The sequence below is a fragment of the Coloeus monedula genome (genome assembly GCF_965178545.1).
Source record: "Coloeus monedula genome assembly, chromosome: 11".
Classification (NCBI taxonomy): Eukaryota; Metazoa; Chordata; class Aves; order Passeriformes; family Corvidae; genus Coloeus; species Coloeus monedula.
In genome coordinates this window covers 5,349,753-5,362,664 of record NC_138791.1, presented here as the reverse complement: position 1 = coordinate 5,362,664, position 12,912 = coordinate 5,349,753, and the positions used below count along the sequence as shown (strand labels likewise).

The 12,912-nt window shown below is 40.8% G+C and overlaps 1 protein-coding gene across 1 annotated transcript in view; it reads right to left on the bottom strand.

The window, feature by feature from the left end:
- Positions 1–689: 689 nt before the first annotated feature.
- The window catches only part of SFMBT1 (Scm like with four mbt domains 1), a gene marked incomplete at its 3' end in the record, with an annotated part of 30,536 nt that continues 18,313 nt past the window's right edge, over positions 690–12,912 (bottom strand). Inside the window, exons 10-20 of the mRNA XM_082288617.1 lie at positions 11,672–11,798; positions 10,878–10,991; positions 9,442–9,484; positions 8,487–8,551; positions 6,901–7,040; positions 4,958–5,067; positions 3,114–3,289; positions 2,176–2,354; positions 1,807–2,052; positions 1,443–1,571; positions 690–830 (exon numbers count right to left, since the gene is read on the bottom strand). Of these exons, the coding sequence (XP_082144743.1) occupies positions 690–830; positions 1,443–1,571; positions 1,807–2,052; positions 2,176–2,354; positions 3,114–3,289; positions 4,958–5,067; positions 6,901–7,040; positions 8,487–8,551; positions 9,442–9,484; positions 10,878–10,991; positions 11,672–11,798 (1,470 nt within the window). The remainder of the gene's footprint in view (positions 831–1,442; positions 1,572–1,806; positions 2,053–2,175; positions 2,355–3,113; positions 3,290–4,957; positions 5,068–6,900; positions 7,041–8,486; positions 8,552–9,441; positions 9,485–10,877; positions 10,992–11,671; positions 11,799–12,912) is intronic.

The following is a 12,912-nucleotide window of genomic DNA, read 5'->3' as shown; positions in this document are numbered from 1 at the left end:
CCTCCCTTTTTAGTTCATCACTTCTACTGTTCAGGCTACAGAGGTAGTAAAAACAAAACCAAAACCAACAACAATGAAACAAACCAAAATGAACAAAAAAAACTTGCAAAGGAACCACACTCTTGCTATACTGTACATTCAGAACCCTGTGGCCACATTGTTGTCCTAACAATGAACAAATTCATTAAAAATCTCAACATTAACACACGAATGTGCAAAGAACACATTCCAAAGTCAGTGCTGTGGTAAAGCAAGTGTTCATCCACAGGGAGGGAAGGGGATTGTGTGAAACATCAGGAACAGAAAGGTTATTTCTGGCAGCCTACATGCGAACGTAAACAGGATCCGTTTCTCCTTTTAAAGTTCTGTGCCAACAGAACTACTGAAATGTCATTTCTCACATGAGGAGACTTTTCTGTAATCATTAAAAAATACATTAAAAAAAGGGAACCATAGAGCAAGAGACTATTGTGTTCCCAAGCTGGCAGCTGGTAGAGTAGCCCCTATGTTTGCATTGGCATTTTGCTCCAGATGTTGTCTTCCTTTTGTTGAAATAGAAAAATTGAGGCTGACACACACTTTTAGGTCATCTGGGCCTCAGTTTAAGTTCATTTGGCTTTACTTGCTAGAGAGGAAGGAGCATGTTTTTGTAGTTGTGCTTCAAAGGTCCACTTCAACTTGGCTGCTCCTCAGTTTGCAAACTGCTGGTAGAAGGCAAGTTTGACCCTCTCAATGTGATGGCAGAGTTTAATAGCTGGTCCAAGCTTCAAGTCCATGCACTCCTGAACAGTGGGCAGGGTCAGCAGCAGCAGTGCCTGGCCATCGATTTCCTGTCAGAAAACAAAAATTCCATAGTGACTTTGTTGTTTTTCTCCCTGCTCCTTCAGCTTTGACTTGCTGTAACTTCAGATTTGTGACCGTTTGTGAATAAGATGTTTCTTTCATGCTCCCCCAGGAAGCTTAAAAATCTCTCTCACACACAACAAATTAACTCCTTTCTTAAAATGCCAGCACAAATTTACTGGCTAAGGCACAGACTCTCAGGAGACTCTATTGTAAAAAAATACAACCCAATGAAAGAAACCAAGGGAATTTCATGCAGAAAGTAATTTTAACCAACCATTGCATCTTTCTATAGAAACAGAGGTTCTACAAGATGAAGTATATCTGGAACATCCACCACCACCAACCACCCCAATCATTAGCTCCAGTAGTACAGTTTTAACGGACACTGGTTTTTATGGCAAATTTTAACCAAGATGCAAAAAAAGTGTTGACTCTTGTAATGGCCTGAGAAATCTGAAAAACTCCTCTCCCAAACTGCTGCAGGCTGCACAAATGTTTACTTCCTCAGAACCATATTAAAAAACTTCTTTTTCTGACTCCTTAGAGGATAAGAAGCCAAGTGACAGATTCAACATTTAACAGACAAAAAATGATACCTGATCAAGGAAAATCCTTGCCAGTGGAGCACAGTCAGTGGATTTGAGGAATCGTACCACATCAGCCACACTCCATTCCAGAGGGTTGCTGTCCAGCTGCAGCTTTTCAGCAACTTCCATCTTTATGTCCTAGACAAGCCAAAAGAATTCCTAAAATATCACATATGCTTAGTCTTTATTACAGTTCTATGATACAGCCATAATAAGCACAGTGGATTTTAATTACTCTGTCGCGTTTTCACAATGCCCTTCCATGGGGTAACAGAGAACACACGTATGGTGGTTAATACTCAAGATACTGGTGCTTGCCTAACAGGGAGAAAGCCAGGACAGAAATCTGTTTTCCAAGGTAATTCCAAGTTACCTTTGGCGAAGGAGGTTTATTTTCATCATCAGAAAAGGAAAAGGTCCTGAGCTTCCTTTTCCGCTTGTCTCGGTCCTGAGCCAGGGAATGAGACAGCTCACTCTGGGTGGGAGATGATGACAGGGATTTCTTCTCTGACACCTCTGATTCTTCAAGCAACTCATCTTGGTGCTCTGAGGTGCTGTCCTCAGTCAGAGACTCTTCATCCACCTCGTCCTGGTCATCCTCCTCTTCTGCCCCACTGCCCTGAAGAGTTAGGAAAGAAGAAAAAACATTGTAACCCTGAAGTTACACGGAACTAACGTTTGCTGTTTCAAATGAAGCAAAGATCACATCCCAGATCTATGAGCGCTGCTGGCAGTGCCTTACCTGGGGAGATCCAGCTGGAGTGTTATCCACGGAAGTAGAAGAACGTTTTTTCTTATGAACAAAGAAATGTTTCCGCCTCTTCCGCCTCTTATTTGGTTTCTTCATGGCTACTTCCAGGTTGCTGTGGCCACCCGGGGGCCGACCTATCCGCTTGTTTTTCCGCTTTCCGTAATAGTGCGCTACCAGGACAGGAGAAAGGAGCACAGTGTTGAAATGCACCTTCAGTGTCACTAGTTATGTTTGCCCCTCATCAGGACTGGAAAATCAGTAGAAGGACATTTCCCAAGAGGAATCCCAACTCTGCAAATCTTCAAGATTGCTATGCCTGTATTTTCCTCTTCAATTTGGTTTAAGGAACAAGAATTACTGATCAATTTTTCTGTTTGCCCTGTAAAGATTTACTTCCTCCATCTCTGGGAAGCCCCCAAATGATCCTATTTTATACAACAATTATCAAAGATTTGGTCCAATTTAATGGCACTTTTTATGATGTTTTGTAGTTTTTAAACATGGCCTCAATGCACTGTTTGTGCTCACAGTGTCAAATGGTTAAAGCCAGTTTACGAAAACACTAAAAACTAAGAAAGGAGCTTGAAGGTGTTGCATTTTTTTTCCCCACAACAAACTGGTAAAAGCAATTATAATCCCACTTAAGATACAGCATTAGTCAGTTCTTGTCCCAAAAGTTGTTTTAAAAAGATAAAGTTTTAAGCACACAACGGAAGTTAGGCCATGGTTCTACCACTTAATACAGAATTAACTTTTTCTCCCCTACACACAGGCACATGAATATTTTGTAGACCTCTGTATGCAGTGCTTGATCTGCTCCTTCTGTAAGAAAAACAATGTATTTTGGATTTCTTCTGGAATCAAAGCCAAAAGAAGCTAAAATATAACACTCCAAACTCCACCTTGGTATGGATCAGGGAACTACTCACTGTACTTTGTCTTTGTCAGCACAGAGCAGTTCTCTGAACACTTATCCAGCACCATCTGAGGGCCAAAGAGGTTTGGACAGCATTCCAGCTTGATGCACGTTTTCCTGCAGAAATCTGCCACCCGATCTGCCGTCCTCACAACTTCCACGGTGGCACGGTAGCTCTTGCCTTTGTATCTAGCATTGAAAACATGGGCATAATTCAGGAATCTTCTAATTACCAGGATAAAAGGACTTCATTGAGGGGTGTACAAGAGTATTGAGAGGAAAAAAAAAAAGCAGCGATGAACTTTATGGACAGCCAAGTCCAGGAAACAGGAGCTCCTGCCTCTTACATCAGATCCCCAAATAAAGGAAAGCCAACACAGGTGGCTGCAGTACCAAACGCAGCAACACTGCCCCATCAACAACTACAAAACATCGTCTGAGAGGACTGCCCCAGAGTTCAGATATTTTGTTTTCTTTGTTCACAGATGTTTTGTTGTCTCTCTGCTTTTATGGGACTGCAGAAGTGCCCACTGTGGACAGCTGGTCCCTCAAACCAAGGCTGAGAGCACCCACTGAGCTCATACAGGTAACATCAGACAGCTTTTGGTGAGCCTTTCTGTGCTCATCCTGTGGAGACAAGGGGACCACTGCCACATTTCTAATCAGCTTTTGTCTAACTGCTGAACAATTCCCCAGGACAGTCACTTGCCATGACTCCAGGTACTGCACCTGTTTGATTTAAATGAAGAAAAGATTTCTTTTTGTTCCCCAACTTTGCCATTACCCTGAAAGAGCTGCACTGTGCAAAATCTGCCAGAGCTGCTCAGCATTTCTGCTTTGTTCTCCCAGCACAGCTACAGGCATGTGCTGATATCTACCAGAGATGTTTCAGGCCTGCAAGTACATAGTTAATGCCTTGAAAAAAAGAGCTGTATCATCACAGTCCAGACACCCCTGGTGTCACTACAAAACACCACTTTTGGTGGAAAAACAAAGCAAACAGCAACTTCAGTGAGACTAAACAAATATTTTTTTTTTTATTCCTCAGCTACACCTTCTATTTACACTAACCTTTGTCATCTTCCTATTGCCCAATTCAGAGCAATCCTTCAGTATATGGAAAGATGTCTTTTTATACATGAAACTGATCCAACAAAAGAATTACTGACATGTTCAAAATTATGTAGGGAAGTGTGCAGCAGCACACTGGGAAAATCTAATCTCTAATATGCAAACACAGTGACCTAATTACAAAACCATCCCTAGACTATAAAGGAATATCTGGACTTATCAAATATATGCAAATATGTTCACTGCTTTTTTCCTAGCTGTAAAAATCATCTTGCAAAGAAGCTTCAACCCAAAAAGCTCAGCAGGAAAACTGGGAGTGCTTTAGGGTAGACTGCTGTAGAAAGACTTCCATGCCAGGCCATTTCAAAGCTTCTAACTTTATTTCTGAAGAATCTTTTTCCACTAAGAAATTTGTGTGGAAGTGCCTGAGAAGCTTCCTAAGGAGTACATGCTTCTGCTTTAAAACACTGACAATTATCTTCAGGTGAATTAAATTATCTTAAACCTCACCCACAGGTCTGTCAGCACAATGTTGTACCACTACCACACCAGTCTCTAGCTGCTCACATGCCTGTAGCAGAGTACACTGCCATACTATGGAGCATTAAAATCACATGCACTGCACCAGAATTCATAAAGAAATTTATAAAGAATTTAACATTTAATGGCTGTTGGCATCTTGATACGCTCTAAGCGATTTTTCCTTCCCTGAAATGTAAGTTAAAGCACAGACTGCAGAGAACAGCTACTGGGACTGACTAGACAGAGGACAGAACAAGAATTTACTTGGCTTTTAGGGTCTCTCCATGGCCATGCCATGCAGCCTCTTCATCCAGCTGCAGCTCTCGCAGGACACGGCTGGGTTTGTAGGCGGCGTTGATCAACAGAGTGAGAACCTAGAGTGCGGGAGGGAAGAGCAGAAAACATGTGTAAGTTATTTGTACAATACATCTGTTCTAAAGTGCCAGGGCAGAATAGGAAATTACTCCTATTCATCCAAATTATCTAGCATCAAAGCACTCATTCACAGCAGGATTACAGACACCTCCTGACAGTGCCAAAACGAACACCGAGAGCAGCCGACACTTTGGGCCTTCCCAGCCCTCAGAATTTGTCTGCAGAGCCACGAGTGTATCCAGCAATTTCCAAGTCATTGCCCTTGAATTACACATCACTAAATTAACGCCTGGGGCTGAGTTCTCCCAAACTTGCATAACCTTGGCTAAATCAGAGTGATTATCTTAAAGATTGTGTGTCATGTGAAGATGTGCCAAAAAAATGCTGTGGGATTTTGCTGCCTGCCAACCCTCTACTTACAACAAAATTGTAGTGCAGAATCCTAAGCTCTCATCTGTTTTACTTCCATGAACCATGATAAGGTTTGTATTTTAATAAAACGATAATTTCTTGGGTACTGTAAAGTAACTTGGAAGTTGTGAATAACCTGAAGTTAGTGGGGGATAGTACAAAATGTGCACACTAATTGTACTTTTTATGTTCACTATGTGCTCATTCCAAATCATTCCCAACTGGGTGCATCACAACCTTGACATTACAAATTTGCAGTTTTATTGCTACTAATGCAGCAGTCCAGAAATCAAAGAAAAGTATTAAATGTAATGCAAGTACCAAACTCTCTCTAGGATTCATACAGTGAGCAAGACTCACAATTGAAATGAATACACAGCACCTGCACATCTGCACGATTTGTGCACACTTCCTGCTTTCAGGCAACGAAGCAGAGCAAACCTTCAAGGTCAAACAAAGGTGCCACAGAATTTCACATTTGCTCTTTTGCAGTTCTTACATTAGAGTATTGAAACTGGCAGAAAGGATAGGGTACTTTTCTGCATGCAAAAATGGGCCTTTTTCAATAATCTGCTTGCTTCTTGACAACCAGACCCTGGTTTTACAGCATGTCTGCCAGAAAGTCTTTCTTAAGGTCTCTCCCAAGTTAAGATACCTGGTAGGGAAGGTAAAATTCCTGGTATGTCAAGCCAATTCCTATATATAAAGTGATCATTTCATGACAGCTCACGTTTGCATATACAGTCAGTTATGTCTTGGGAAATTTCCAGCCTCTCAGGTCAGATAAGCACCTCATGACCTTTCTTGAAATTTCAGAAAAATGATTATTGGATTGAAGTATCTGTAAATTTGCTGTGAAACACCTTCTGGAGAAGAAGCCCTTTGGCATTAAAGAATGGCCTTTTGCTCCCTCAATTACCTTAAGAAGCCAAACTGTAATTTCACCTGATCTATGCAAATTGTATCCAACTTATAAAACACAGAAAATTATTTTCATTTCCCAATCACTGAACGTAGTTTGCCATTTTGACTAAGAATAATCTGTATTTCCTCTGTTTTACCATGCACAGTGCATAATTTTGGGATTATCTCCAGCTAAATTCTGTTAATTAAAATGGAAACATTTATTACAGCTATAAAAAGATACTAACTCCTTTGATTGTAGTAATTACAGGTTATACTGTTTTAACAGAAAATAAGATTTAGCAGTAGAAGGCTGAGTGTTACTTAGATAAATGAGAGGCTTTTACTCTTATCAGCCATTCATAAAACCATTCATGATTTATACTTTATTATATGCAAAAAGTCACTCCTTACACATCATCAGCTTCAATTCTTGAATTTCCCATCTGTAACAGAGAAATACTCCAGTGTTTGAGACACACTGCTATTTGCAGGCCCACCCTGAACCTCCAGCTCACCTCCTTCAGCACCAGAACACAGTTCCCAGGCCCCACGGACTGGGGAAGCTCTGCAATCCTGCCTTTGTTCAGGTAAGGCCCCGAGAAGCACCGGTGGTTGAAGTAGATCTTTGGGCAGCAGTATTTGCCATTAATTACCACTGAGAGGTGAGAAAGGAGAAAACAAATGTTTAAATCACACACTGCAAACGCCCCGGGAAAGAATCTCACAGTACGTAACAGTTTGTCTGCTGTAAGAAAAGGAGGGGAAAAAGCCTTGAATGACAGGGATTTGAGGTAGTTTCTGTATCACGTTTGCCATGGCAGCATTAGTTATGCCATGTTGCCAAAACAGTTTTCATACTTCACACCCATGCCTGCAAACTGTCAAACTGCAGTAAATAAAGATGGTCATGAATCAGAAAAGAAACACTCCTTCCTGGCTAGTCTGCTGCTTCATGGTATTACACCAGGGAGAACAGCAAAGACAAAGACAACCCCAACTTTTTGGTAGCAGAAGCAGTTCCTACACAGCAGTTACAGATAAATTCTCCAGTCAATTTTCTCTCCCTCAAACTTCTGCCACCAGAGAAACTGGCAGTTATTCTCCACTGTTTATCCTAAACTGCAGTATCACATTGTTTTGTATTTTCAGATTATTTTCCTTTGATTAGCAAACAAAAGACGCAGCAACTGATAAACTGACCTTTGATGAAGTGACATCAAGCTCTCTAAACCTATTTAATGGTTCAGCATTGCTCAAAATTCAAGTACTAATATATATTGCAACACATTTGTGTACAAAACCAATATTGTTTTACCCAGCAGTGTTGTACTTTTTTCTTGATTGAGCAACACTATCACTTAAAGACCTTAAATTCAGCAGTTGAAAACTGCCAGATAAATGAAGTCAAATTTACATTATGAGTCTATTAAAAGCCAATTAAGATGCTAAACAAGCACACATCATTTTTATCACACTTGCTTTTGGTGAAGCTTCAGATGTGCACTTCACTGTACAGAAAACAGCAGAGGAGGCACTCTGTTGCCAAATGGATGGATCTGTGTGACTTTCACCAGCAGATGTACTTATTCATCACATTCCTTCTTGCAACATTTTACAAAATTATTAGATTTTGCCATCTGGCACACAAAGCAGTTTACTGTTTGAATTGCTTTTGTTTATCACCATGATGAAGTTAACATAAAAACCAGAGAGATCTGCTTCCCAAAGCCAGAATCAAACAACTCCAGACCACAGATATAGCACACCTGCTTCTCCCACATTATCAAAGATAACAGGTGACAATAAAAAAGGTCACCTGCACGGGTCACACCACACATTCAGCTCCACATATCCTCTGCTGGAGGAGCAATGTTCTGGTGTAAAAATCTGATTTCCAGGTTTAATGCATATATGAATTACAGAACTGCAGAACAAAAGCAACTGCATGCTTTTGTTTGTTTCATTCATTTTTGAAGTTCAACAAATCATTAAGGGATGAAAATCTCCAAACCCTTTCCTCCTCTTCCCTCTCCTAACAGTGTTGAGCAGGTGAACTCGTACAGGATTTTGCCTTTGTTAGCCTGACCTCTGTGATCAATACCTGAGTCAGAAGAGTTCAGTTCCTGGTTCTTTAGTCCATCATGAACTGTCCTTGAAGACAAAATTCTGAAATGAAAAGAAGAAGGTTGGGAAAACAGACACAGTAAAGACAGTCACCTCTCTGTTACTAAAACACCATTATATTTTTTTCCTCAGCTCCAGCCTTATTAATCTGATTTTTATACCTTCCCTGTTTCACAGTAATAACATGCAGAAACTACCAACTTCCATTTGGAAAGGACTTCTGTCCTGCTACAACCAGCAGCAATCCTTCCTTGCTTGAAGTCCATGGGGCACCATGGTGACAGACACCTCCCAAAACAGGAGTTTATATTCCCTGACTCCTTTTAATTTCACCTTTCACAGCACAATCAGGGTAGCCTCACGTTATGCATGCTGAAAAAGCTGGATTTTCAACAAAATACAACCAAAATTACTCCATTGGGATCTGGTAAGGATCCCAGTTACAAAACATGGGAGAACAGTCTGCTCAGTATTTTAGGAGCAATGCAAACACTGGCAGGACTACTGACAGCTCTGGTGTTTGTAAAGCTGCAAGAGTCAATAAAGCCAACTGTGAGCATTCCATGGAGCACTTCTGAGCAGGCTCACAAGAATGAGTTCCACACGCATGACAGTTTCTAGACTAACTGTAGATATTAGTAGAACTCTTCTTTTGGCCTACTTTGGGCCAGATTTCATCTGGGAAGGAACAATTACAAGGAAACAAATTCCAAGCTTTCTATCTCCTCCTACTGTAGTGCAAGAGGTCTTTTAGAACATCAGCAGAATCTACCAGCATTAACACAAATGGACTGTGGAATCTCTCAACCCTCAGTACAGCACATTTGCAAAGCTAAATCTCCCCTAACACAGCACATTTTCCAATTAAAAAAAAGAGACAAAACTCATGCCAAACCCCAACAAAAAATAAAAGCAAAAAACCTGTTACTTACTGTTTTTCTGGTTGAACTACAGCAATTTTCTTCTGCTTGTTTACTGAAAGAAACAAAATACCCAACAAAATATAAGAGGCAAGCAAATGAAACATCTAGTACAATACATATAGTGGACTCATTTCTTTTAAGTTATACAGCAAAAAGGATCTATGTTCCCAGTCACTGCAGTGTCAGACAGCTGACCCAGCTGCATGAGAGGCACACTGGCCCAAGTAATTTGAAGAAAACCAAAAGGTTTACTTAAACTTCCATTAAAAAATTCATTAAATCAAGCATGCATATGCCCAGTTTTCAAGGAAATCCAACCTTTTGTGCCTCTCTGTTTGCATCAGAGCCCCTAAACTACCTGTACTACCAGCCAAAAAGGAATGACACGCTTTCTCATTCAGCTCCCAAGGTTATATTGTTCAGCCCAACTTGCCACTTTACTGGCACAGTAACTGCAACACTTCAGCTTAGAAATGGAATGAAATGGGCTGGTTAGAAACACAAATGGCTTCAGATAATTGCTATGGAGGGAAACACTATTGCAACCAAGTCAGTCATCTACGTGATGGGTCCACTTGCTAATTCTGGCTTTCACAATCAGGTAGTAAAATAAAACAAGGTAAAGCAACATTATGCCTCTTTAGCAACTTCAGGCTTTAACCCCAACAAACTTCTGGATTTTTTTTCACATCATCTTTTATCTAATTAGGATCCCCCCTTCTTCCTCATCTGTCCTTGGCAGTGCAAGCAGATTAGTTACTCTTGCTTTGACATGCAGAAAAAGACAGCTCATTTCAATCTAAAACTTTTCTTACCTTACACTTAATGAACACTCAAGAAATTCTTTGGTTTCTCCAACCCCCATTTAACTTTAATAAATATGCCTCACCAAGCAGTTGAGAGAAGGCACTATCTTATTCTACTTACTAGTGTAGTTAAAAAGGTAGGGTTTACCTCTCAGCACTTTGTCATTAAGGGATCATCACCACATGGCCCATTGTGAAATCAGTCCCCTTTATTTTGACTCCAAAATGTGCACACACTCCACACTGTTTTGTTGTGGTATTAACTTTACTTTGCACAAGTGCAAATGTAAAATCAGTATCAGGGTCAGACACATGACAACAGCTCAGACAGAAGTAAATGCAGAGCATGGAGGGTGTGTACATACACGGATAGGATTTCTTTGTTATGGCCAATGGATTGTCCTCACAGGCTCCTACAGCATTGCAGTGGCCTCAAGCCAACACTGTGGGGTTTGGAGTTGTTGTAGGGCTTCCAACTGGCCCCAACAGCCAGAAAAACAGCTGTGCAACACACAGATTCTCTGTGCATGATGAACGTTTCCAAATTCAGCGATGCCAGCAATAACCCCGCAGTAATCTGCTCCGGCAGGTCTCACCAGCTCTAGCAACCCACCACTGCAAACAGAAGAGAACTGGTACCTATTGCTTTGCGAGGAGGCCTGAGCTGATATCCATTCGTCTCACACCAACCCACTGGAAATATATTCATTGATTCCACACTCACTATACACTCAGGGACGGGTTTCTTGGAGCCTGTTCAGTTTAGAAAAGGAAAAATTGAAGTAAGTCATAAACCCCCTAACTTGGTTCACATTCACTGTATGTTTGTTAGTGAAGCTGCTTTTACTTATGGTGCATCTGGAACACAATAACAATCATTTATTCATCCCCTTTACTGACCAGATTCTTTCCTGACCTCATTTACTTCCTCCTAAAGGCGGGAGATGGGAATTTTCCTTCTGCAGAGATGCACAGCGCATAGTAAGTGCATGCTGATGTACTTCCAATCAAGAAATGGGATTATAATGGAGAACAGCTGACACAGGCTTACTCTATCTTAATGAAGAACCTCTGTAAAACTTTCCTTCCCAGGTCTGGCCAAAGCTTGCTCAGAATGCAAGTCACTCGTGTGAAACTGTCACAAGGGCCCTGCTTTCCACACGGCCCCGCTCAGCACTTTGCACAGTGCATGAGCCCAGCACTGACACTGCAATGCACAAATGCCATTCTTGGCTTAAATAAGCAGTGCCAGCCAAGGCAAACTGGAAACACACAATGCAAGTGGGTTTTGACTGTGATTTCACCAAGGAAATTGTGACTTGCTGCCCATACTCTGCACACAGTGAGTTTGCTTCAGATGCTCCTCAGGTTTGGGGATGGCACTACAGCAGAACCAAAGAGAGCACTCCTCTCTTCCCCCAAACCAAGCTTACCCTCCAGCTGAAGCCAGAGGTAAGAATCTTTTAACTTGGTGACTGTAGCAATGCAAACTTCTTCAGGATCAACTGGGTTCACAGCCTCGAGTTTCATGTTCTCTTTAAATCCATGGTCAGAAGTTAACTAGGAAAAAGCCAGAATACTTCAGTAAGACACCAGCTGTGTATCCAGGATAGGATATGAATATCCATGAACAGGAGCAACACATAAAACCTTCAGTGTTTGAATAACACAGAAAGATACTCAACACAGACAGAGGAGATTTCAGATAATTAGCACACTGAGTACAAGTAAGATATGTTAGGAACTACAAAGAATTTAGGTTAAAAAAGGCTCTACAGACAGACCTAGCAAAGAACATATTTGTCTTCAAAAAATAAGGATGCTGAGGCTCACTGAAGAGATTGAGTGCATTCCCAGCAATCAGAAATTCTCTGCTGCTTGCCACCTGAGTGATAAGTCTGACAAATAGTCTGACCAGGTTCTCTGTTCTATCACGTTAACTTGGAAACCCATTTTACGTATGCAAATAACATTCCTGCCTCATCTGAGTTCTGGCAGGCAGAATAGGAAGCTTTCTTTTCATTTTACATTTTTTGGATAAGTAGGGTCTTACTTTATTCACCAATATAGTTTGCATTTATATATTAAAAAAAAAAAATCCCTAAAACATAAGAATAGGTATTTATCCAGCTCTGGAGCTCCTGAATTAAAGATAAGAAGTACCAGCCAGACAGAGGACTCTTCTTCCCAGAGCCACTCCGCAATGTAATTACAGGATCAATACATTATGAATTCTGGAACTAGTCTACAGTGATCAACTCTTCTCAGAAAAAGGATAATAAATTCAATGACCTGCTCTAAGATGCCACAGTTTACAAGACAGAACAAGGACAACAAGAATTCATAGCCAGCAACACTCTCTTCAAAAACTGGTAATTATTCATTTTAATTTCTCCCCCTAAGCACTGCAATAGCCCAAGTATGGTAAATGGAACTGGAATGCAGGTGTTAATAGTACCCTTTTCTGCTTGACAAGCTAATGTGTTTTGGGGGACGGCAATACTGTCACTGAACCAACAAAAGCCCAAAATCTTGCAAGTCCTTCAGGCACGGGTTAATGTAAAATGATTATTTGGTACTAACTTAAGATGACTTCATATTGATTAATACAATGGAATTAATTTTTCAAGCTGAAAGGATGGAAGATTGCAAGAGTGCCCTAAGTAAATGAAAA